This window comes from Hypanus sabinus, chromosome 15, assembly GCF_030144855.1.
Source record: "Hypanus sabinus isolate sHypSab1 chromosome 15, sHypSab1.hap1, whole genome shotgun sequence".
Lineage (NCBI taxonomy): Eukaryota > Metazoa > Chordata > Chondrichthyes > Myliobatiformes > Dasyatidae > Hypanus > Hypanus sabinus.
In genome coordinates, this window is record NC_082720.1 from 18,968,545 (window position 1) to 18,996,035 (window position 27,491).

The 27,491-nt window shown below is 40.3% G+C and overlaps 2 protein-coding genes across 2 annotated transcripts in view; one reads left to right on the forward strand and one right to left on the reverse strand.

Moving 5' to 3' along the window:
- Positions 1-13,330, forward strand: part of LOC132405736 (cytochrome P450 26B1-like) — a 31,889-nt gene extending 18,559 nt beyond the window's left edge. The window contains exon 6 of the mRNA XM_059990770.1: positions 10,801-13,330. Coding sequence (XP_059846753.1) covers positions 10,801-11,151 — 351 coding nt within the window. The 3' untranslated portion in view covers positions 11,152-13,330. The remainder of the gene's footprint in view (positions 1-10,800) is intronic.
- A 2,558-nt stretch (positions 13,331-15,888) lies between these two features.
- The window catches only part of LOC132405341 (matrin-3-like), a 65,711-nt gene continuing 54,108 nt past the window's right edge, over positions 15,889-27,491 (reverse strand). The window contains exons 12-15 of the mRNA XM_059990064.1: positions 26,598-27,012; positions 24,807-25,137; positions 23,161-23,282; positions 15,889-18,960 (exon numbers count right to left, since the gene is read on the reverse strand). Coding sequence (XP_059846047.1) covers positions 18,895-18,960; positions 23,161-23,282; positions 24,807-25,137; positions 26,598-27,012 — 934 coding nt within the window. The 3' untranslated portion in view covers positions 15,889-18,894. The remainder of the gene's footprint in view (positions 18,961-23,160; positions 23,283-24,806; positions 25,138-26,597; positions 27,013-27,491) is intronic.

Genomic DNA, 27,491 nt, shown 5'->3' on the forward strand with positions numbered 1-27,491 from the left:
GCTCGACTGATCCTGCTGCACTACTGAGAACCCTGCATGATTTCCATCATAATCCCTATAACAAGAGCCATCTACAAACAGAACCTTTTTATCTGCATCCTCTAGTGGTTCTGACCGTAAATCTGCTCTCAATTTGGCAAATGCCATCGTCTTCCCTACACAATCATGGGGTTCTCCTTCATAGCCCAAAGGGACAAAATCAGCTATATTACTGGTAGTGCATCTCTGTATAGTTATGTCTGGAAATGTCAATAGCATCTGATACGCTGCTATCCTGGCTGGCATCAGCACAAATTTCCCTCTTTCCAGCAATTCTGCTACTTTGTGGTGTGTGTACAGAGTAACAGGATAGCCCAGGGTTACAAATGATGCCTTTTCATATGCATAGTACAGTGCCGCCAATCCCTGATAACAGGGTGGATACCCCTGAGCCACCTCATCTAGTTTCGTACTGTAGTATGCTATTGGCTGCTTTCCTTTTCCTGTGCCTGTTTCTTGTGTTTGAACCGCTGTGACATAACCCTCCTGTCGGTTGGATACATACAAATGAAAAACCTTCTCATAGTCAGACAAAGCTAATGCTGGTGCTGACTGCAATTCCCGCTTAATAGTATTGAAAGCTATCTCCACCTCTTCATTCCACTGTGAGCCGTTCTTCAAATTTGTATGTCCTGCTTCTTTCATTATCTTTCTCAAAGGTGCCACAATCTCAGCATATTCTCCTATCCAATCTGAGCTGTACCCTGCCATTCCCAAAAACGTCATCATCTGCCCTACAGTCTGGGGTTTTGGGGCCTTAGTTATTGCCTCAATCTGATCTGGTGCTATCGCCTTCACTCCCTTGGATATTACCCTGCCTAAGTATTCCACTTGCTGCGTGCAAAATTGCAGTTTCTTTTTGGATACTTTATGTCCTCCATGCACCAGCTTCTCTAACAGAGTTATAGTGTCCTGCTCACACTGTTCCTTACTGTGGGAGCAAATCAACAGGTCATCCACGTACTGTAACAATGTACTTTCCAATGGTACACCCTCTAGGTTAAAAACATGCGGTGAATGTTTAAACCCTTGCGGCATTCTGGTATAGGTATACTGAGCACCTCTGTAAGTAAATGCAAACAAATACTGACACTGGTCGGCTAGAGAAATGCTGAAGGAAGCCGAACACAAATCAATCACTGAAAAGTAACTTGCTTCTAGTGGAACATTAGTCAAAAGTGTGTGTGGGTTGGGGACTACCGCTGGCCAGTCCTCTACCACATCATTTACCGCTCCCAAATCATGCACCAATCTCCACTTAGATTTATCTGCTTTTAAGACCGGCAGCAATGGGGTATTGCATGGACTGTTTGTTCTTTTAAGCACTCCTATTTCAAGCAATCCCTGCACTGTCGATGCTATTCCCTCTTCTGCTTCTGGTCTTAGAGGGTATTGTGGTCTCCTGGGTGGAATTGCTCCCCTTTTCAGCCTTATTTCCACCGGACTACCTGTTTTTATTTTCCCTATGTCCATGTCATGCTGTGACCACAGAATAGATGGCAACTCATCTGACCTTCTATCTTTCTGCTTGCCTCTTTCCTTTCCCAGCAATGGCATGTGTGGTTGGGGAGCTATTTCGACCTCTCTCACTGTCCCTACCATATCTACACTTACCATTATTTTAATGTAATTGTTGTCTTCTGATATCCACACCTCTGGCGTGATTTTCCTCCACACTGTTACGGTTTCAGCACTCTTAACTAAGTCTTTAGACTGATATCCCTTGTTAACCAACAATGTTCCGTGGGGCGCAGCCTCCGGTATCCTGTACCATTTTTCTAAAAAGGTGTTCCACTTAACTTGTAAAGCTGCCCCTTGCTTTCCAATTATCACAGCCTCCCCTTCCAGGTGCTGTTGGCTACATGCCTCCAGGTGCCATCTCTCCTCTAACTCCCTGTTCTGAGTCTCGTCAAAAATCACTGTACAATGTAGCTCAGATTTGGGCATTACAGCCCTGGGTAATATAACCTGCACGCCCTTTTTCCATTTTTCCCAGGTTTCCTGAATCTGATCTGCGATGTCTCCTATCCAAAAGACATTAGCCTTCTTGTCTTCTCGCACTATCAATTGAGCCCCTGCTCTTTCCACACTCAGCCCATTTCTGGTGCATTCTAATTTTAATTCCAGTTTCAATAAGGCATCTCTGCCTAACAAATTAATCGGAATTCCTTTAAATACTAGCAGTGGCAAAACAATTCCTTTATTTCCCATTCTCAACCGCACTGGAGCCGTGCACTGTGTCAACTGTGTTTTCCCCGAGAACCCTGCTGTCTTAATGAACTTTCCTGACATGGGAAGGTGAAGGGCATACTGTGGCTGTACACAAGTGTACGTGGCTCCAGTATCTATCATCATTGGTGTCAGTTGCCCTTCTATCACAACCTGAACAATAGGTTCCTCCTCCACCTCCCTTGTTATCATTGGGTAATGTCCCTTCCCACTCGAGTTCTCGGGGCACCCCTAATACCTCGCATAGGTGTTCACAGGTCTGCTTGGGCCTGTGGGGGCTGGTCCTTGGCTAAACTTTAGTTCCCTTCTTATCAGTTCCTGCTGGTGTGTGACCGGCCAAGGGGTAAACGGACAATCTCTTCTCATGTGACCTGGCTGATTACATCCCCAGCACAATCTCTCTACCTCTCTTTCCCCCTGTTTCCTCACTGGTCCCCTCTGCCCATAGCTCCTCTGTCCCCCTCCTTGGGACTTCCAGTCCTGTCTGGGCTGTTTGAATTTAGTCTGTTCCTGATAGGGCATTTGTGGGAATGCTCCTCCGAAGACGTTGATTATTGGCATGGGGTTTTCCGGCCCTTGTCTTACAGTATGATCGGTTCCTCCATATAGCGGTGCTTCATCCAGTTCGATGGCTGTACTTGGACCGGTGGTTGCTGGCAGAATCTTTTTGCTTTTCTCTTTTTCCTTCTTTTTGAGTTCTTCGAGCTGCATTTGTATTAACTTTCTTTGCACCTCTTCCTGCTGCTCAGTTGACCTTCATTTGGCTTTCCAGTATTTCTCAACCACATGGACTACGTGGTCTCTAAATTCTTGTGGGGTCATTGACGTCAGCCCAACCACTTCCTCCAGTTTGGATTTTACTTGCGGAGGCATTGCATCCAAAATGCTATGTCGGAACAGTGTTGTGATAAATAAGCTATTTTCCACCTCTTGCTCAGTCTCCAGTCTCCACCTTTCCAACTGGTTTTCTACGTAGGCTGCTGGGTTTTCAGTGTCTCCCAGTGGATCCCCCTTTAAGGCTTTGGGGTCCACTTTGGGTGGATAAAGGTTCCTGAGGGCCTGCCATACCCTCTGCCTCACTCTGTCAAATCCGTCTCCATCAGTTCTCGGGTCGTTCGAGTTTACTATGCCAGCCATTTCCATTAGTTTGTTAAATTTGGAGGTTCCCAGCAACCTTATCAATAGTGACTTCAAATCTCCCATAGTCAATAATCGTCCCGCCGTTTCTTCTTTAAAGGCTCTAATCCATTTCCCTGCTCCTTCATGTAGATTGGGCAGAGTGTTTTTCAGCTCTTCTAGGTCCTGGGATCCCCAAGGGATGTACTGCACTTGTCCTGATCCTTTAACTAACAACGGCATCATTCTTCCTCCTTCTTCCCACCTGCCCTGGCTCTCCTCCTCGCCTGACTCCCCATCCGTCTCAGGGTACGTCTTTACTGCCTCCCACACAAATGTCTCCGGGGTCCTCTTCTTCCCTCGGTCTCCCTGTGGAGTCCTTCCTTTCTGTCTTGATTCAATACTTGGTTGGCCCCTGGAGTATTTTTCGCATCTCCTCTGGCAATCCCCTCTCAGTAACTTATCTAGCTCTCTCTCTCTCTCTCTCTACTTCCGCAAGTCTCCCCGACCACCTCCTTCTGCTCTTCTAGGCTTCTGCCTCCTACCTCTTCCCCACAAATTCTCGCATCCTCTGTCTCTCCACTTAACTCTTGCTCCTCCAATGAGTCACCTTCTCTTTCTTCCTGTCTGTGTCTGTACACCTGTGGCAGGGACTCCTCATGATCCTTACTCATGCTTGATTTCCTTCTCTCTTGTGTTTCTCCAAGACTCATCTCCTATCTTTTTTCCACTTCCTCTTGAATGCCTCATCTCTTCCTGCCCTGATGAGCCACTTTCTTTTCTAGTCTGTTTATTTCTATCGTATAACCGATACTCCTCATACTCCTTTATCTCTCTCAAGTATTTCATCTGTTCAATCTCTTCTTCCATTTCTCTCTTTGCCTGTTCCACCTTTATCCTTTCTGCCTGTATCTCCTTCCATATCGCCGCTTTTCCCTTCTCGTATTGTCTTCTTTCCTCCTCATTATCCCAAACTTGTACTTCTCCCTGCATGTTTACTGTTCCCGTCAGCAGGGGGCATTGCTTAGGGGTTCTTTCCTCATTATAGGGAGGGGGCTTTTCTGTTTCTTTCGCATCCGGGTAGAGAGCTGAAGCCAGCTTCTCACTGTACCTTCCTCTCTCTCTAACAGGCTGTTTCTCCAGCACCTTAGTGTCTTCCTCGCTTGTAATCAATATTCTACCTGTCCTCCTCAGCCTTTCTCCCTCCGTTCTGAAGAGTTTTAGCACTTCCATTTCTCATTCTCTTTTTTGCCCTCTTCTTAGATTTATCTTTTGGTTTGTAATTTTTAATTAGTCCCTCCATTTCTTCACACAAGCTTACATCAAACGTTCCTTCTCTTGGCCATTTTGTGACCAGGTTTTTGGTTCTCTTTTCCCATTTTTCTGAAGTTTTTGTGATCTCATATTTATTTACCGGGATTTTTTTGCTCAGAATCTCTACTGCCGTTCCTTTACCTGTCATGTTGTTCTCTCTTTTTAAGGTATTTCAGAGATTCACAGTTCGTTTACTGGATAATATTATTTACTCTAATTCTATGCCTAGTATATCGTCTATCTACCAGCGCTTTAAACTATATATTGGACTGTCCTTGTTCCTTATTCTGTTCTGCCCGTACAGACCTCTATTCAGAGCGGTACCCACAGAACTTTCTCTTTGCACCTTGTCTATTCGGACCCATCTCTTAATGCGGTATCCACGAGGATTTCCACATTTTTCCTTTCCCTGCCTGTTCAGACCTTCGTTTCATACGAAGCAGTATCCACAGGGATTTTCTCTATTTTCCCTTTCCCTGCCCGTTTTGACCTTCGTTTTATACGAAGCGGTATCCACAGGGATTTTCTCTATTTTCCCTTTCCCTGCCCGTTTTGACCTTTGTTTTATACGAAGCGGTGTCCATAGGGACTTACCAACACCACGTGGAATTTTTCTTCACTTAACTTCTTATTAACTTATTTGTACTTTCCCTCACTGCAGAGTTCTTGATCAATCCTCTGAGCCTCCTGTTAACCCCCAATTCTGCCAGATTCTTTGGACCGGAGAGACCCTTCGGCAGTGGTTCCACACTTCTGAGACTCCAAGACCTCCCCAAAACCAACAGAATTCTTAGTCCAAATTGTCGCAAAAAGCGCTTACCTTTTGTTTGGGTGCACCCTTAATTCTGTTAGCCTTGTGGGGGTCACTAGAGGACTGGGAAGCGACCCCAATCTGCCGTTTCCTTTCCGCGGGTCTCTTTCCAGTCCTGTCACGATCGCCAATTTTGTCGTGGTTTCTCGTGCCTCACAAATGACCAGGAGATGCAGAAGATTCTTCAAGAAGGGTTAAACTTTAATTTGCAAATCAAAGCTGAGACAGACATTGAGCTAGTCGCTGATTGCCCACCAATCCTTGTACATAGCATTTTTTATAGCAATCTCCTGGTTTAGTTGTATTAGCATATCCAATCGGTCTATAGTTGCGTATCACAAGTACATCCGTCTCTATTGTTTCTACCCATTGACTTAATCATGTTCTAATCTACATCTCTTAGCTACCTCTCATTAACACACATTCTACATTCTTAAGATTTCATTCTCCTACTAAATTGGATACATGCATAGCAAATAGCAAGCTCAGACTACATAATCCACATCTCTTAGCTTCCTCTTATTAACACACCATTGTCTTCTACATTCCTAAGATTTCATTCTCTAGCAAATAGCAAGTTGCAACTTTTACACTCCAATAACATCTCTCCATAACTGCACTGATCGACACATTTGTGTTCCTGTGGAAAAGCTTGAAGTGTCTCTAAATATATTTGATGCTGTTAGTTTTGTAGGGTAGCTTAACCTAAAGAAGATTTAAAACATTCAGATCCATGTACATTAGTTCTTCACAGCGATTAAGGCAAATTGTTACATTTTATTCTTTAGGTACAATGACACGCTTATCCCAGTACTAGTTCCTAGTCACAGCAGACCTGTTGATTCTCTGCTTCTGTCCCACAACTTAATCTCTCTTACACATGCCTCTTAGTTTCCCCTTTGATTCTCCCACTCCTTTCATACACTAGGAGGTAATTTACATTAACCTAGCAGCTTGTCTTTGGGATGTGTGAGGAAACCCACATAGTTATGATGAGAACGTACGAATCTCTGACAGGCAGCAGTTGAGATCAAGTGGAGCAAGTGAGATCTGTGAGGTGGCAGTGCTGTAGTGCCACACAAGCCCCTTCTTTGTCTTTTTCCCGTCACTTCTTCAACTGCCAGATCAAAAGCAATTTGTGTGGCATTTGTGAGCTGACCTGAAGTGGTTATTAATTACGTTTAGCACCCAAGGACTTTTTTCTCTGTCAGTTTCTTAAAAATGTATCCAGTTTCCATAGGGAATATCACCTGACACCAAAAAATGCACAAGCACTAGCTGCAGGCCATCCTCAGCCTTCACATACAGCAGGAAAGGTTGAGTGTGCAGCGGGGGTAGCTGGTACCTCCTATGCTCTTGGTACTGGTCTAGAGGCAAATTTCTCTCCATGAGAAATACATCACTATCATAGGGTGGTTAAGAAGGCTTATGGAATGCGTGCTTTTATTAGTCCAGGCATTGAGTTTAAAGGTCAAGAGGTTGTGTTGCAACTTTATAGGACTAGAGTATAAAAGCAAGGATGTAATGTTGAGACTTTATAAAGCACTGATTAGATCTCTCTTGGAGTATTGTGAGTGGTTTTGGGCCCCTTAGAAAGGATGTGTTAAAACCGGAGAGAGTTCAAAGGAGGTTCACAAAAATGAGCAACACACACAAAATGCTGGTGGAACGCAGCAGGCCAGGCAGCATCTACAGGGAGAAGCACTGTCGACGTTTCGGGCCGAGTCCCTTCGTCAAAACTGAATTTCCAGCATCTGCAGATTTCCTCGTGTTTGCTTGTTAAATTCACAAAAATGATTCCAGATTTGAATGGCTTGTCATCTGAAGCGTGTTTGATGGCTCTGGGTCATAATTCACTGAGGGATGAATTCATTGAAACATATTGAATGGTGGAAGGCCTTGATAAAATGGATGGAGAGGATGTTTCCTATGATGGGAGAGTCAAAGACTGGAGGATACAGCGTCAGAATAAAGGGGCATCCTTTTAGAACTGAGGTGAGGAGGTATTTCTTTAGCCAGAGAGTTTTGAATCTGTGGAATTTGTTGCCCCAGGCAGCTCTGAAGGCCAAGTATGTATATTTAAAGCCATTGATATATTCTTGATTGGTCAGGGCATGGAGGAAGATATGGGGAGAAGGCAGAAGATTGGGACTGAGAGGAAAATTGGATCATGATAACACAGTGGAGCAGACTTGATGGGTCAAATGGCCAAATTCTGTCTCATGGTCTAATTCTGTCTAAGCCACATCTAGAGTTTTGCATACGAGTCTGGTTGCCCACTATAGGAAGGATGTTGAAGCACACAGTGGTGGATGTCTGGAATGTGCTGCCTTCTATTGGGGTAGAAGCAAATACATTAGAGTATCTTGGCCCAAAACGTCAACTGGTTACCTTTTCATAGATGTTGCCTGGCCTGCTGAGTTCCTCCAGCATTTTGTATGTATTAATTTAATGTCCAGCATTCACAGACTTTCTCTTAATGGCTTTTAAGAGAGGTTTAGATAGGCACATGAGTGTGAGGAAAAATGGAGAGATATGGGCATTGTGTAGGTAGGAGGGATTAGTTTCTGATTTACTTTTCAGCTGGTTCTGCATTACACTATGTATTAAAATATATCACTGAAGAAGGGTCACGGTCTGAAATGTCAACTATTTATTAATTTCCATAGATGCTGCCTCACCTGCTGAGTTCCTCCAGTTTTGTAGGAGTCACTAAAATAAATGGTCTGTAATGCTCAGAGCTCACGCTCCCTGGGATTATCCCCCATTATCTATGGTAACTGGGAGTAGGAGAAAATACCAGTTGATGGAAGATAATTTAATACTGGACTAATCATACTAGGACTCAGTTTATATAACTGTGGGTGAGACTTGTGATGGAATTCACACCTGGCAGGCTCTGCCAGTGAGTATGTGGACAGATTAGGCAAGGAAGCTGGCACCATAATAAGCCTAATCAGTAGATGAGCAACATCTCTGGTTGTGGTTAAGAAATAGCAGACCATGATCATGATCTGCCCTATCTTTTCACAACTAAGCTCAAGACTTCTCTCAACTAGCCACCAGCGAACTTCTGCTAGACTTTCATGACATGATCACCAGGGAATCTTGGGATTTCTATTTCAGCTATTCCATAATATGTACAGTACCTATAAAAAGTATTCACCCCCCCCCCACCTTGGAAGTTTTCACGTTTTATTGTTTTACAGCATTGAACGACATTGGATTTAATTTAGCTTTTATTGACACTGATAAACAGAAAAAGACTTTTGTGTCAAAGTGAAAAAAGATCCTTACAAAGTGATCTAAACTAATTACAAATATAAAACACGAAATAATTGATTGATAAGTATTCACCCCCTTCAAGTCAGTATTTGGTAGATGCATCTTCGGCAGCAATTACAGCCTTGCGTCTGTGTGGATAGGTCTCCATCAGCTTTGCACATCTGGACACTGCAATTCCTCCCCATTATTCTTTACAAAACCACTCAAGCTCTGTCAGATTGCTTGGGATTGTGAGTGAACAGCCCTTTTTAAGTCCAGCTATAAATTCTCAATCGGATTGAGGTCTGGACTCCACTTGGCCACTCCAGGACATTAACTTTGTTATTTTTAAGCCATTCTTGTGTAGCTTTGGCTTTATACTTGGGGTCATTGTCTTGCTGGAAAACAAATCTTCTCCCAAGTTGCAGTTCTCTTGCAGATGGCATCAGGTTTTCCTCCAGGATTTCCCTGTATTTTGCTGTGTTCATTTTATCCTCAATCCCCACAGCATGATGCAGCCACCACCATGCTTCACGATAGGATAGTGTGTTTTTGATTATGATAATTATGCAGTGTTTGGCTTACGACATAGCGTTTAGTCTGATGGCCAAAATGGTTTCATCAGACCATAGAACCTCCTTTCAGATGACTTCAAGGTCTCCCGTATGCCTTCCAGCAAACTCTAGCCAAGATTTTATTAGTTTTTTTTATCCAACATTGACTTTCTCTTTGCCACTCTCTCAAAAAGCTGTGATTGGTGAGGCACATGGGCAACAGTTGCTATATACGCAGACTCCCCCATCTCAGCCACTGAAGCTTGTAACTCCTTCGGAGTTGTCATCAGTCTCTCAGTGACCTCCGTCACTAGAGTCAGAATCAGGTTCATTATCAGCGGCACGTGTCGTGAAATTTGTTAACTTAGTCCCCTTTTTGCACCACCACTCAGTTTTTGAGGATAGCCTGCTCTAGGCAGATTTACAGTCATATTCTTTCCAATTTTTGACAATTGACTTAACTGTACTCCAAGGGATATTCTTTGACTTGGACATTTCCTTGAACCCATCTCCTGTTTCAATAACCTTTTCGCAGAGTTGCTTGGAATGTTCGTTTGTTCTCACGGTATAGTTTTTACCAGGGTACTGACTCATCAGCAGTTGGATCTTCCAGATACAGGTTTATTTTATTACAATCAATTCAAACACCTTGACTGCACACAGGTCTCCAATAAACATCTGCATTTAGCTAATTCTGTGACTTCTAAAACCAATTGGCTGCACCAGTGATGATTTGATGTGTCATATTGGGGAAGGGAGTAAATACTTATGCAATTATTTTGTTTTATATCTGTAAATATTTAGATCGCTATGTAGAGATCTCTAACTTCTGTTAATGCCCCTCCTCCCCTTCTTAACCCATCCCTGATATATTTAGCTTTTTCTCCCTCCTTTTTTTTTCTCTCTCTGCCTGTTCTCCATCTCCCTCTGGTGCTCCCCTCCCCCTTTCTTTCGCCCTAGGCCTCCAGTCCCATGATCCTTTCCCTTCTCTAGCTCTGTATCCCTTTTGCCAATCACCGTTCCAGCTCTCAGCTTCATCCTACCCCCTCCGGTCTTCTCCTGTCATTTTGCATTTTCCCCTCCCCCTCCTACTTTCAAATCTCTATCTTTCCTTTCAGTTAGTCCTGATGAAGGGTCTCAACCCGAAACGTCAACAGTGCTTCTTCCTATAGATGCTGCCAGACCTGCTGCGTTCCACCAGCATTTTGTATGTGTTGTCTGTTTTCACTTTGACACGAGTCTTTTTTTCTGTTGATCAGTGTCAAAAAAGCCAAATTAAATCCACTGTGATTCAATGCTGCAAAACAATACATGAAAACTTCCAAAGGGGGTGATTACCTTTTATAGGCATTGTAAACATTAATTTTTAAATACATTATTCTCTTGTAAAAGGGTTGCTTAAAAAAAGTAATCATTGCAGTTTCTGATAATGAGATGAATATGTAAACAAGCTGTACTTTGTTTCTTTGACAGGGTTTCCAGATTCCCAAAGGATGGAGTGTATTGTACAGCATTCAGGACACACATTACACTGCTCCCATATTCCAGGATCCTGAAATGTTCAATCCAGATAGATTTGCCAAAAATCAAATGGAAGGCAAGAACATCCGCTTCCATTATCTGCCTTTTGGTGGAGGTGTTAGACGCTGCCTTGGCAAAGAGCTTGCAAAACTAATCCTGAAAGTGTTCGCTATTGAGTTGACTAATGTTAGTCACTGGGAGCTAGCCACCAAGACATTCCCCAAGATGCTGTTGGTACCAATTATGCACCCAGCTGATGGATTAAAAGTGTGGTTCTCCTCGCAGCTTTCCAACGGGAGCTAGGTTTCTGGAGGAAACACTTGCAATGTGATTGAATGTTTAAGAACTCATTATCGTGCTGGTGGTTTGATTTGCTTTCAATTCCAGGTTACAGGGCATAACATTAAAGGGAACCCAAAATCCACTTCTGAAGTATGGCACACTCAGATGTAGAGGCTTCTACGGGGTCAACCAAAGGTGCTTTTTTTTAAGTGATTGCAAGACCCTGCTGGACATTAAGAACTGCAGGTCTACTCTATCATCAAGTTGCACATTGGCAGAGAAATTGAAGGAATTGGACTTGGTGGGGATCGCGCTGCTGCCTGCACCAGAGTCATTGAGAGCTGCAAAGGCGAGTTATTGTCTTAGTTGCTTTTCTTGTGATCGCTAGAAGCTGTTGGACAATGGTGAAGAGGAATGCTGCAAATCCAATCCACTGTATTATTGGCAAATGGCAGGGGAGCCGCGTGGCCTTGGTTGTAGGAAGAACCAGGACTCAGGCTACAGTGTCATTTGTTTGCAGCTGCCTGGGGGAAAGCATTGGAGCCAGGCATTCCACCGGAGTGCCAGAGGCAGTGTGGCATGCCATCTGTGCTGGAGTCAGTATTCTTTCCCTCCTCTCCCTAGTGTTCGCTCAGCACGACACGTTGTGTTCCACTGCAGACTGTTGCAACATTTATGGACTCAGGGACTTGGACTTTTGTTGTGTGTGACTGTATTTTACTGCTATCATATATGCGCCTTCTGCTGTGTATGACTGTTGGTACTGTGTTTTGCACCTTGGCCCCAGAGTAACACTTTTATTTGGCTGTATTCGTGTATGGTTGAATGACAATTGAACTTGAATTCATGGCGTACTGTTCAAGTAAAACCATTAACATCCCTATAAGAACCTTAAACACTATTCTGCGATGCAAGGGGGCGTTCAGACCCAGAGTCCATGTTAAATAGATACAGGTAAAAAGGGTAGAATTTTGACTGCACTTAGCCTAACTTTAAAAGCTCCTTCTGAAGATTGTATAGTGTGATTTTTCAGACTTTTCTGATCAATAACTTGTATGCATTTAAATTGCTTAATTAGTGCATACAGAGCAAACCCTCCTGCTGTGGACCGTGATACAGGGTTGAGCTATTTCAAATTGATTCCACATCAGCATCTAGAAGACAATAGATTTAGGAAGTATCCATACAATTAGTCTGGTGGTACCCAAAACTATCCAAGCCAGTGGTCCCCAACCACCGGGCCACAAGAAAACGATATGATTGGCGATATGAAACAATATGAGTCAGCTGCACCTTTCCTCATTCCCTGTCACACCCACTGTTGAACTTGAATGCATGCGAGGTCATTACCCATGAGGTCCATGTCAGCGCAGGAAGATCAACTCCTCAAGCCTGCAAATGACGGTGGGCTGAAAAGTATGTTTGACATAACATCTCTGCCGACTTTCTGGACCAAAGTCAAGGCTGAATATCCTGAGACAGCCACGAAAGCACCGAAAACATTTTCCAACATCATATCTCTGCAAAGCGGGGTTTTCTGCAATGAATGCAACGAAAACTAAATTGCAGAATAGACTGGACGTATAAGGAACCCCCTTTGAGTATCGCTGTCCCCCATCACCCCTCAATGGGACCATCTTGTTGCAGGGAAACAAGCCCAGGGCTCACACTGATTCACCAATATTGGTTTGTTGCAATGATTTTATATGTTCATACAAGGAAACTACACACTGTGTGTTTAATAGCCAAACTTTACTTAAAATGTTATGGTGCTATTGCCTTATAAGTGTCTTATAACCGACTTATCACTTTTTTCATGCGAGGAAAATATGCGCTGTGTTTAATATTAAATTCGTTAGATAAACCCTTTTAGAAGCAAAATTGAGTGTATTAGCCACTTATAAGTGACTTATAGTTGAGTTATCACCTATATACTGGTCGTGATTAACTCCACTCCCCCACCCCTCCCCGTTGGCCAGTCTGCAAGAACATAGTCAATATTAAACCGTTCCGCAATGAAAAAAATGTTGGTGACCCCCTGATCTAAGCCAATTTTATAATCATTTTGAAGAGATGGTTAATGCCCTCCCTACAAGCATTTTATTACAGCACCATGTTTTAATCAATTCAAATGAATTGAGTTGTACCAAAGTTAAGAGTTATTAAAACTTTGCTTCAAATCACATACCAAACTTTGACATTGTACTGTGGTAGTTGAATGTATTTCTTTTGAACACATGTGAATACCTTTGTATGTGATTTAGTTTATATCATAAACATAACTGTGTAGCTTTTAACTGTATATTTTGTCATCAGTTTTAGTTAACATTCACTTATACAAGTACTATCCATTGATTATGAAAACCTTTTAATAAATTTGATGTTTCCATTAAAGCCATTATATGGTTTTCATTAAGTACTCCACAGCCCTTAAAATAAATGTGAAATAAACAGAGTAATGATTTTCCCCCGTTGTGCTCATTTTCCCCATTGTCTCCAGATGTTAAATCTCTTCGATAAAAACACAAAATGTTGGCAGAACTCAGCAGGCCAGACAGCATCTATGGGAGGAGGTAGTGACGTTTCGGTCCGAAACCCTTCATCAGGAGTGAAGTAACATGGGATGGTCGAGGGGGTATAAGAAGTGGGGGGGAGGGATGAAGTGGAGAGCTGGGAAGTGATAGGCTGGAGGGAAATGGGCTTGATGGAAGGCAGAGAATTATGGGAAATAAAAGAGAAAGAAAGGTAGGGCTGGGGGGAGATTATAGTGAGGGGGGAAAAAGAGAGAGAAAGAGAACCAGACTACAATAATAGATGGATGGGGTGGGCAGGGGTATCAACGGAGGTCTGTGAGTTTAATGTTCATGCCGGCAGGTAGGAGGCTACCTAGGCGGGAGATAAGGTATTGCTCCATCGACCTGTGTGTGGCCTCATCTTGACAGTAGAGGAAACCATGGACAGACATATTGGAGTGGGAGTGGTCTGTGGAATTGAAGTGTGTGGCCAGGGAGATCCCGCCACTGCTGGAGGACTAGCCGGTGTTCGGCAAAAAGGTCTCCCAGTCTGCGGCAGGTCTCCCCAATGTATAAATGGCCACATCAGGAACACCGGATACAGTATATCACCCCAGTTGACTTGCAGGTGAAGTGGTGCCTCACCTGAAAGGACTGTTTGGGGCCTAGGATGGTGGTGAGGGAAGAAATGTGGGGGCAGGTGTAGCACTTCTTCCGTTTGCAGGGATAAGTGCCTGGAGAGAGGTCGGTGGGATGAATAGACAAGGGAGTCGTGTAGGGAGCGATCCCTGCGGAAAGCCGAGAGTGGGGGGGAGGGGGGAGATGTGGCTGGTGGTGGGATCCCGTAGGAGGCGGCGGAAGTTACGGTAAATCTCTTTGGCCCATTTTAATCTTTCCTGTGTTGGTGTCAACCTCTTCACCCCATCAATTAACTTGTCAGTGTAGCAAAATCTAGATACTATAAAGCAAAAATAATAAATAGACTATCATGTAAAGTGTTGTCCAAGTGTAATTAACAATAGCTCTGAAAATGATCCCAGGGTTCCAAACCCATAGTGAAACCAGTCAGCCTGTTGTACAGCCTCATTAAGAGTCAGGCTATGTGGTGCTCTTTACCTGATGGTTGTACATGGGACCTTGCTATACAGCAATGTGGTAATAAAAAAATTTGTTTCAAATTGCTTTAAGGAGGAATGGTGGTTGAAGCAATGGGAAGATGTCTTCTGATCTTCAAACCGCATCGTCACGACTTTTTCTGTAAAATGTTTTCACTTTAACTTGTTAGTGATGCATTTTGGGAAGTCAAACAGAGAAGGAAGATATACAATAAGTACAGAATTAGGGGTGCAAAATTGTAGCTCCCCAACAGAGGAGCTACCATTGGCCAGGGTATCGAGTATAAAAGCCAAAAGTCATGTTGTGGTTGTAGAAAACTCTGACTAGGTCATATTGGGGTATTATTACAGTTTGGGCTACCACATTAGAAGCCAGGCTTTGGAGGCTTCAGAGAAGGTGCAGAAGAGGTTCATCAGGATGCTGTCTAATTTGGAAGGTATTAGCTATAAGGAGATTGGACAAACTTGAGAAAGTTTGAGACCCAAGGGCAACCTGATACAAGTGCATAAAATTATGAAAAGAACAGAAAGTAGATAATCAAAAGTCTTTCTCCAGGGTGGGAATGTCAAATACGAGAGGGCATAGCTTTAAGGTGAAAGGGGATAAGTTTAAAGGAAATTTTCTAGACGTTTATTTTCACATACAGTGCCCAAAGCAAAGTGCAGCATTAATGATAGAGCTTTTGGATGATCTTCCTGAAAAGGGAATCCCTATATCCCTATAGATACTTCTTTGAAAAACTCCAAAAAAATCTGTCAGACATAACCTCCCAGGTAAGAAAATAACTCTGGCCAAACATTTTCAAGACTCTAGCATCCCTAAGAGCCCAGATTAATTAATGGATGAGCCTCAATGTGTTGCATTCTCTGGAAAAATGACAGCTTTAACAACATACATCAGAACAACAGAATGGATTACTCACTTGGATTCTGCGTGACATTCAAATTCAGAACAGAACAGTGGAACCAACCTAGTATAGCTGGATCTTTTTTTTTAAGAGCTTTTTCTGCCCCTACATAAAACATGGCCCACATTCTTACTGCTCTATTTGTCAGCAGTTCAGGTTCTGGCGCTTTGATATATTACTAGTTTTAAAACAAATCAAGGAGATGATTCCTTTAACAGCATCTTTCACAATAACTATATAAAAGTTTTTATTGTGTAGTGTTCAGGTGTAACAGGCTCTTCATTCCAGCCAACCCTCTCAACAGCACAATTTTAAACAAACAAAATAAACCAACAATTTCACATTTTATCATTTAAAGCATGTTTTCCAATTAATCCTAGACACATCAAGGTTGAATAAATGTTTAAAGCAAACAATTTTAAACAACACGACAATTAGATATGAAACCAAAGGAAGCCACTTCTTTCACTACCCATTTTTCAATGAGTAACTTGCTGTCCAAGGAAGGATTTCTGCTTATTACAGCATTTACTTGGGCTTTTTATACCTGGGAAGTCCATTTAAGCTAGATGAGCTATCAGTCATTCCCAAGCAGAAATTTTATCTCACCACATGCTGCACAAGGTGTGAGAATGTTCCCGCTAAGGCAGACTGATTCTAGTAATTGGCATGGCAAACATGCACATTAATTCTGAACCCTTGTTTGGAAGGCAAGTGATCTACCAAGGCTTCTTTGTATTGCATTTAGTTCATAACAGATCAAAACCAAGGAACTATGTTTAAGGTTTGAATACAAAACAATATCTGTACTAAAGACCACAGATTTAAACAAGAATACATCACAGTTGTAATTGGCAATGATTTAATACGTCTGAATACTTTAATATACCAACACCATCTCAGAAGTCTACAAGTACACTCTTAGTTCTAGAAGCATGCTTGCTTTAAAAAACGCAAAAGCAAGAATTTGAGTTCAAGTGCTGATGAAAACAAAAACCTGGTTTTGACTCTGGGACAAATTGTAGCTAACATGTCACTTCATATAAATTCAGGACAGCAAGACAGAAATCTCTCATCCTTGACACCATACCAGCTACAAAACACAATAATCCATAGCTTCTGGAGCAGTTCTTTGAAATGTTCATTTTAGCTGTTATGTTCCACACAGAAAGAAAAATATTTGTGCATTAATTTTATATGCACTTTCTAAATACTCCATATAGTATTTAGAAAGTGTGCAATTAATGAAAGAAAAATAAATGTTTGAGGGATTTTTTAATAGTCCAATGCTGTAATACTGTTATTTTGAGCTGTTTTAAGTTTTCATGAAATATTTTTTTCCTTATTAATCCAGAAGTATCTCAAATAGCCTTAAATATGTTCAAGAATTTACATGCATGACATTTCTGGTGCATAATTAACACAAATATCTAAACTTTGGTTGCATTATACAGGCCTTCAGATAATGTGCAAGGTCTGAAGCAATCATTGCAATACTCGCCTCTTACAACTATCCATTTTGACAGCTTTTACTCGAAATGGATAGAGCACAGACAACAGTGGGAATAAATTTAGCAAGGTAGCCCTATCACTCCATTCCAGATCTTGCAGGCTTTCATGCAGGTATGATCCCAATAGCTAAATTTGTGAAGGCTTTATAGAAGTCCCAGTTTCACCATGCACTCGTGAAATATTTTGCTTCAATATATTTAAGCAAATTATATTATGAGAAGCCAAATAGATTGACCATACCAGAGGTTGTGAACAATATTCCAAGTCTACAGTCTAGAAATATAAATGACAGTATTGGGGACTTTCAAAGTACACATCCTTTTATTACTGTATTGAGAATTAGTTTGTTGGTTCATCCAGATTCACGGAGTTCTCCATGTCATTTTAGGACTCGGCAAGTTCACAGAAACTGCAACACCTCACATACGAATTAAAATAAACACAACTGTAATCTTAAAAAGAAAGCTATTCCACTCATTAAAACCTCTATAATTATGTTTTTTTCCATAACATTTAACCATCATATTAAATGATCACTTGGTCCTAATGAAACTCTACGTGACAGTACTCAGTAAGAAATATGCATTTTCTGGTTTGAAGAAAATCCCAGTAATAAGTAATATAACAAGTAATATTTGGAAAACTCTCAATGTAGTTCTTGAGTGTAATTTGTAACCTAATATACATGAATGAGGTTTTTCAACATTCTTACAAAAACAGAATGGTAAAAAATTTTTGTTTAGGGGAAAAATAGATTTTCGCAAGAATTCATGCTCATCAATGGTAGGAAAGATGATTCAAGGGGGGTGGTGAAATCACCAAATCCAAAAGCACCTCTTGAAGGGTCAGTATCTATGATGGCGTACATGTAAGGGTGACAATATTTGCTATTTAGATGAATATTTTAAGATAACAATTATCAGGTGCCTTTTTCAAATACAGACACATTTAAGGACATCCTTTTTAATAAATGTACTTAGTTTGGATTGAGATGGATGGATTGAAGTGTTGGTCCAGTGTATCACAGATCCAAATTATGAAATCTCTACTTATATTTGAAACATAACAGAACTCCAATTTCAATTTTAACCAACAAGGAACAATGATGGACAAGATTCATTTTCTTTAAACCCTTCATTAATTTTCATTTCACTTTTTAAAATGGATTTCCTTTACTCCATCACTATCAGTTACAATTAGTTTGATAAAACATGACCAGCGATGAGTAGTTAAAATGTTCATCTCCCCACAAATCTCAGCGGTTTAAACAATGCTTCAAAATTTTGATGGACCAGGCTACTTTCGCAGTTAAGTACACTCTTCAAAAAGATTTTGAACTTTTATATTACTATCATTGAATGCATCGTCATTGCTTTAGTGTGGAAGTTTACTGATTTGAAACAGAACTCAGTAAAAAATATGTTCAAAATACTAACAGAAGATGGGAAAAAGCTACTGGTAACTGGATTTCAGAATAGATAGCCTGCTGCAAGTGGGGATACATTTAATAAAGCTTTAAAACTAAAAATGAACATGAAAAAATTGACATACCATTAATGTTTCAAAGCGCTTTTGTAGCTTTAAGTTTTTTTAACATCAGACTCACTTAAACATTTCCAGTTTTAAATTAGTAAAAGATCATGTCCTCAGGGTTAAGGTTCAATATCTTCAGTAATACTGGAAATATGTTTCTCATTGGTTGGAAGGTTCTTGCTGTCACTCTGGAATGATTTGTTGCTGTTTTCCTTTCCAGTATTCTATAGCTTGTTTGTCCAGTACTTTCTTTAAAAATGCAAAGTAAATATGTGTTAACAGTAAAGTGGCCTTTGCCACAAACAAAAGTCAACTTTTTTCTGAGTGGCACCAAAAGCAGGCTAACTCTGCAATGACAAATAGTGTCAGTGGGAAGTGGGAGGATTGGGAAGCTTTTTTAAAAAAACAATAGAAGGCAACTGAAAAAGCAATAAGAGGAAAGATGAAATATGAAGGTAAGGTAGCAATAATGTAAAAATGGAGAAACATCAAGTTTTTTTCCAGATATATTGAGTAAAAGAGAGGCAAGAGTGGATACCAGATTGCTGGAAAATGATGCTGGAGAGATAGTAATGAGGGACAATTAAATGGTGGACAAAGTTGATAAGTATTTTGTGTCAGTCTTGTGTGGAAGACACTAGCAATGTGCCAAAACTTGAGTGTTAAGGGGTAGAGGTGAATGTAGTTGCTATTACTAAGGAGAAGTGGCTTGGAAAGCTGAAAGGTATGAAAGCAGATACAGTGCCTTGAAGTAGTATACAGATCTCACAACTTCACTGTTGATTTTCTAAATTTTAAACATGTTTTTGAGCTAATCTACAACTCATTGTGCATGTCAAATCAAAAAAAAATTCTAAAACCTGTCAACAATATACAAAAAGAATTAAAAACCAAAATTGTGAGGTTGAAAAAGTATTCACCCCCTTTGTAATTTTTTTTGTAAGATATGCTAAGTTTCCTCAGTGACTATAAATACACTGTAAATACCCCCTCTCTCTGTAAGGTAGATTTTCAACAGACCAAACCCAAATGAAGACAAAAATGCATTCAAGAAAGGGAAATGATATACAGAAGCACAAATCTGGGGAAGTGTACAAGACTATCTCAAAGTCACTGAAGATACCAGTGCAGTCCATCATGAAAAAGTGGGAAAAATATGAAATTACAGCTGTACTGCCTAGGTCAGGCTGCCTCTCTATACTTAGCCGCCAGAGAAGAATGGCACATGTAAGAGTGACACAGTCACTCTGAGTGAGCTGCAGATGTCGGTGGCTGCAACTGGAAATGAAGCTCATGACTGTAAGTTCTCAGGCCTTGCATAAAAAGGGTACTTATGGAAGAGAGGCAAGAAGCAGCTGAAAAATAAAAGCATACCCTTGCCCACAAAGCATCACTTAGAAGATACTGTATAGATGTGGAAGAAAGCTTTGAGACTGGATGAGACTAAAGTGGAACTTTCTGGCTTCAACACTGAGCAGTACACATGGTGTGAATCTAATACTGCACATCAGCCAGGTAACACCATCCCTACTATGAAGTATGATGGAGGTAGTATCATACTATGGGGATGCTTTTCAGCAGCAGGGACTGGAATTCGGATCAGGATTGATGGGAAGATGTATGCTGCTAAATAGAGAGAGATCCTGGACAAAAACCTGCTAGCCTCTGCCAGAAAGCTTAAACTGGGGGGGAAGTTCATCTTTCAGCAGGACAAGGACCTAAAGCACATTACCAAGACAACTACAGGATGGCTTCAAATGAAGAAAACGGGTGTCCTGGACTGGCCCAATCCTGACCGTAACCTGATCAAACATCTCTGGCAAGACCTCAAGACTGTTGTCCACTGCTGCTCCCCAAATAACCTGGCAGAGCTTGAGCAATTTAGCTAAGAGAATTGGGTAAATCCTGCTCCATCATGTTGTGCAAAGCTAATAGGTACATATCCAAAAGACTAAAGACTATAATAGCAGCGAGAAGTGGTTCAACTAAGTGCCGAGCAAGGGGAATACTTTTGAACTATTACAGTTTTTGGATTTTTAGATTTTCATGATTTACAATTTTCCCCAGTTTTTTTTTTTGGCCTGTACTGTGAAAAAGGAGCAAATGATTCACAGATAAAACTTCAATTACATTTTAAAATCCATGGTTGTATTAGTCATTTTTCAAAGCATTACGTGTCTCCTGGACTAGATAGACTACACCCAGGGTTTCCAACGAAGGAAGCTTAAGAGATTGTGGAGACATTAAAAGTTACCTTTCAAGAATCACTATATTCTGTAATGGTTCCTTAGGACCAAAAAACTGCAAATGTCACTCCACTCTTTTTTTTGGGGGGGGAGGAAAATGAAAGGAAGTTATAGTAGTGGTTAGGGAAATGTTGGAACCCTATATTAAGCATGAGGTTTCAAGGAACTTGCAGCCACATGAAAAAATAGGCCACAGTCAGCATGGATTCCTTAAGGGAAAATCTTGCTCAGCAAATCTGTTCAAATTCTGAGAAAATAGTAGAATAGACTAAGAAGAGTTAGTGGATGCTGTTCATATGGATTTTCAGAATGCCTTTGACAAGGAGCCATACATGACACTGCTAAACAAGATAAAAGCTCATGGTATTACTGGATAGTAGCATGTATAGGAGATTAGCTGATTTGCAGGAGGTAAAGAGTGGGAAAAAGGGGCCTTTTCTGGTTGACTGCTGGTCACTAGTGGTGTTCCATGGGGGGTCAGTGTTGGGACCATTTTTTTTCATGTTATACAATATATTAATGATTTTGAAGATGAAACTGATGGCTCTGTGGCCAATTTTACAAACAATACGAAGATAGGTGGGAGAATCAGAGGTGTGGAGGAAGCAGGGAATCTGAAGAAAGACTCAGATAGATTTGGAGAATGGGCTAAAAGAAGTGACAGATGGAATAGTGCGTGGTCATGCACTTTGGTAGAAGGAATAAAAGTGTAAGACTATTTTCTAAATGGGGGGATGGGCAGGGGAGGAATTCAGAAATCAGGTGCAAAGGGAGTTCGGAGTCCTCATGCAGAATTCCCTGAATGTTAACTTGCAGATTGAGCTGATGGCAAGGATGTAATGCCAAGGCTTTATACGACATTGGTCAGGTGGCACTTGGGAGTACTGAGAGCAGTTTTGGACCCACTATTTATGAAAAGATGTGCTAGCATTGGAGAGGGTCTAGAGGAGATTCACAAAAATTATTCCAAGAATTAAAGGGTTAATGCACAATGAACATTTGATGACTCTGGGCCTGTACTTGTTGGAGGTTTAGAAAAATAAGGGGGGGAATCTCATAAAACCTATAGAATATTTAAAGGTCTAGATAGAATGGACGTGGAGAGGATGTTTCCAATAGTGGCGGAGGCTAGGATCAGAGGGCAGAGCCTTATAATAAAGGGGTGTTCATTTACAACAGAGATGAGGAGCAATTTCTTTAGTCAGAGGGTAGTGAGTGAATCTGTGGAATTCAGTGTCACAGACAGCTGTTGGGACCAAGTAATTGGGTATATTTAAAACTGAGTTTGATAGGTTCTTTATTAGTAAGGGTGTCAAAGGTTATGGGGAAAGGCAAGAGAATGGGGTTGAGCGGGATAGTAAGTGAGTCATGATGGAATGGCAGAGCAGACTTGATGGGCCAAACAGCTTAAGGACACACTACTTAGTAACATTTTAGGTAATTTGAACACAATTTTAAATGCAAGCAATGAGATATTGCTTTTTGTTTTAAAAATTCCATTTTTATTGGTGATATTGGTGAAGCTATGGAACTCAATGCCTGTGGTAGAAGCAAGACTTTTAAAAGGAAAAGAACTTGAGAGAAAGTCATTTACAACGCTACAGGAAGGAGCAAAGAAATGGAGCTGATTGGATTTCACTCCTCGGTGTTGACATGGATGTGATAAAGAGAATGCTCCCCTGAATTTTATTCAGATTGCATAAAATCAAGTAAACCATTGTGTCCCACAAGATGTTTCAATGACACAATGAGATAACAAATGAATCAATTTTTTTTTTCACAGCACAGGATAAGGACTGATAATTTCAAGCAGTCAATTTATCCTTTGGTGAACTCAAGCAGCAGTGTAGGCTCTAAAACAATATTGAACAACGACCAGCAACTAAGTGGCACTTTCAGTTTTCAAACAATGTCATCCTTCATATACAAAGGTTGTGTCTTATTTTTGGTGAAATTTAACTGTCCCCTTTCTGCAGTTACTGACTTATGCTGACTGATGGACTCTCAAGAATATCAGTAGGATCAAAGGAGGCAGTGCTTCATATCCTGAGATACTCCTAAGTTGTATGACTGTGAACACAAACTGGTTAATATTCCATGCTTTATATCCATATCCCAGTGTGAATACTTACTATGCAAAACAACACTTTTTTGAAAAAGTGACAAAAGTGTAGAATGGTAGCAAAAACAAAAGCAAACTTACCTTAAGTCTCTGATAATGTTCAATAGTGCCACAATGAGTTTGCTTTGCTGTTTCCTCACTGGTGTAGAAGAGACAGCAGAGTTTGCAGTAGAAGCCTGTTTTTGGAACCACATAATCTAATCCTGAAAGAAAGCAAAGTGTGTCAGTCTTTTTGATCCTGCAGTTTCTATCACTACTTGACCATGATTACTGCGTTGTATGATATGTGTGATCATGGTCCCATGACCATCATTATTTGACCATGATTACTTTTGGCATTTTTTTCCTGCAGAAGTGGTCTGCCATTGCCTTCTTCTGGACAGTGTCTTTACAAGATGGGTTACCGCAGCCATTATCAATACTCTTCAGATTGTCTGCCTCGCGTCAGTAGTTGTATAACCAGGACATGATATGCACCAGCTGCTCGTATGACCATCCACCACCTACTCCCATCACTTCACCTGACCCTTATTGGGGGCTAAACAGGTGCTACACCTTGTCAAGCGTTGACCTTTGGGCTAATTCAGGGAAGTGGTGCCTTACACCTTCTTTGGTATGGATGTATTTTTGTCCCACCATCCAACGAGTACAAAACATTTAAATTAAATATCTGGTGCCTTGTAAGAAAAGAATATGTAAAATTAAAGAATTTATGGTGTCTATCCAATCACAATTATTGTCTTGCACATGGTGGGCAAAAATAGTCACCATATTCATAAGATGATAAATATAGAAAGTTGTGTATCATTGCACACAAAGCACTTGCTCAAAATTGCCAATACTAATGGAATATTAAATTAGAAAGTTAATAGATTGAGCAAAACTGTGGTAAACGAAGTTCAATATAGGCAAATCTGAGTTAAGTCATTTTGGACTAAATGATGCAGTCCAAATAAAAAGATATGGTCCATCAACATTGATCATCAATGTATCTAAAGGTATAGAAAAATAAACATTTAAAGGAACCTTAATAACCTGAACAAAACCTTAATATCTGGAGGGCCAAACACAAGCTGATGCTGCAGATCTAAAGTCCTGGTTTACACAACACCTGGAGTAACAAGCAATTTTACGTCAGTCAGAATACCCAATGTCAGGAAGAATATACAGCCTTAGAGGAGAAAATAGATTTAACAAAACAACACCCATTTCAAATACTACAAGGGAAAAATCATTTTATTCCTTCAAAGATAGAACATTTTGAAATGTGTCAACCAGTTTATAAACTATCAGGAAAACTATTAGAGTAGACAAAGAGGAAGTACTTCTGTTGGTTGAGGAATCTAGTATTTGGACAGTGCCTAAAACTGGATCTAAACCTTTCAGGTGTGAAATCAGGGACGTCTACACACGTGGTTTAAGTCTAAAATTCCCTTCTACCAACAGCAATTCTTGCTTCATTAAAAAAAAACTCTTCTTGGTTAGTGCCAGTGGAACAAAGATGGATGAAGTACATGTAACTAGGTCCCAGAAGTCCCATAGGCTTGTGGGATTAAATGACCAATCTCTTTTGTTGTCAGAAGATCTAGAACAATACTGTCTGTTAAGCTATATTAAACCTAATCTGAGGAAACCCACAAAATGGCATTTGGCTTGGATAGAATTAGAATGCAGATGAATCAAAATGATACTTCAGAAATCTTTTTAGAAATGTTTTATCATCTTACCTACAGGATTGTTGGGCTTATATGGCCCAAGCTTGTATTCATCTGGTATAGGAGAGAGTGTTTTAATCTGTTCAGTTGATGGTTCTGCATTTGTGGTACTGTTCATCAGTCCATCATCACCTTGAGCATCAACTTCAGTGTTTTTATCCACAATGTATCTTGCATCATAACTTTGACCTTTGGCATCTTGCTCATCTTTGATAAAATTAGCATCTACTTTGTCACCTGGCACAGATCTCACTTTCTTCAAAAGAACAGCACTTGAATCATCCATCTCATTTAGGGCACAGAATTCCTCCACATATTCTGGGCAATTAATGCCTTCTGATCTCTGAAGGAAATAATCACAAGACTGTTCATGAAATCCTAATGTTTCGTAAGGTAGAAGTTACAGTTATGTATATGTAGCCATTTAAAAAAAATAAGACAACAAGATATTGGATGTAATAGTGCAGACAGTTAAGATATGATCTCCTGTCAGGTGGGAGGGTTGAATAAAATTTAGAGCTTGTTCAAATACAGATATATACTGCATATTCCAGAAAAGCTTGAACACTAATGGCCAGTGGGAAACTGGGAAAGAAGCTTTTTGATGTAACTGCATTTCAGATTGAACCCAACCATCAAAAGTAATCTAAAGGTATCCTATAAAGATGCAATTGTCTATAGTTTCTGCACATAATTATTTACTGGAATTAGATTTCAGTCTTTTTAAAAAAGGGAATAAATTATTTCTCCCCAGAGTACATGATTCAAAACAGTGACCATAAAGAACAATTTTTTCTGAACAGAAAAAGCTTGTTTTATCATCCTCCAAAAGATGAAGTATCATTATGAAAAGATACAGCGATTTCAGCATCGGTTGTACTTCCCTAAGGAGCTTGGGAGCAGCTGTTCATTTCAGAATCTTCAGCTGCCAGTAGCATTGTAAAAGATGGTGAAGAGCTGAAATTTTTTTTAAATAAAGATTTATAAGCATAGTGTTATACAACATTAAAAAGTCTTTAACAGATTTATTTCATGTAAAATGTGACTCTGGATCATTTCCTACTATAAAAATACCAGATTTCCACTTGATTCTCTTCCCAAATGCACATTTCATCATGCAAATCAGAGAAGGCTTGAGGTCACATTCATTGCATGTGATGACCTTCTCCATCTACAGGACTCAAGAACAAATTCACCAGCAGAGCATTGATGCACTGGACAGAGGGCCCTGATGCTAGTAGTAGATGTTATGTATAGCACAGTGTATTCATTTAAATGGGATCACCATCATATTTTTGTAATTACTTTATCTCATTGTGGGTTGATTAATCTTCTGGGCTTAAATGATTTTTAAAAAACTACTTTTAAAAAGAGTATTCAAACCTACTTGGTGTTTTTGAACGTCTCCAATATCAGAGAAATGAGAACACCAAGCAGTCTCAACACAGAAGCATGATCTCCAGATTCATTGCCCAAGATCTAGTTGCTGTTTGCAACACACTTTTATTCACGAAGATGACTTTAGGCTTTGTTTCTAGATCACATCAGTACAGGGTAGGCATCACAAGTATGACTGTAGGTAGCAACTCGGATATCGGTACCCATTACAAAATATTCCCAACATTACCTATACACTAGAAATTAAAAGCAGTGAAATTGAAATGAAAAAAGATCATGACTTCATAAACCACTCATATTTATATATTTGTTACGATAGTGAATTACAAATGAGGTATTTTAATAGTTGCTGCAATTGTTGCTAAAATGACAAGAATCCAACCCTTTCAAAGTTTGAATGCCTACCTTTTCAGGTAATTGTGTTGCAGTCTGAAAGCTTGATTCTGCATCACTAGCTTCGTCTTCATTGAAATGCCCAATTTCTATTTCTCCTTCCAATTCCACCTCCATATCACCCTCTCTACCGCTAAGTTCAGATTCAGTGTTCATTGACTCATGATAGGGCAACAGAATGTCTGCTGACCCATCAGGTTCCTCACAGTTCTCCGTGTCTGTGGAAGGGCCATCTAGTGATTTTATTTTTGCAACATTCACACCTTCCACCTGCTTTTGATCCGTCCCTTCTTCAACTGAAGGAGAACCTGTCTCTGAATTGTCATGATCAGTTGTCTTTGAATTTTTCAATTTTTCTTGAGCTTTTCTCTTAATGCTAGGAGACCGTGCTCTTTTAGAAGGAGGGCTGTGAGAACGACCCCTTTTTCTGAAATAAAACCGGAAAAAAAGTAATTTTTTTTTTGGGATATTTATAGGCATTCTACATCATTTGTGTATTCTTAAAGAAAAAGATCAGAGCGCTAACACAATTAACTCCAGAACAGTATAATGTTTGCTCTTAACAGTGGTAGCTTTCAATCACAGAATTTTGATTTTAGGGTCTAGAATGGAGAGACTTAGCAAGAGAGATTTAATGAATCGTAATGTGAAAATGAAATAGGAGCAGGAATAGATCAATTTTTGGATATGGTCATAATAATCGTGTTTGATAAATTTCCTTTTGTTCTTTAACATAACAGGATTGAGGATAATATTAGTGTTAATAGGTAATAACTAACATTAAACAGAATAGTTAAATAGTTCATTGTTAATTAACAACTCTATTAGAGTTGATAGTGTAACAATTATTAGAGTTGATTAAAAAAAGATGAATATACAAAATTAGGTGGGTGAACAAGTTATGGT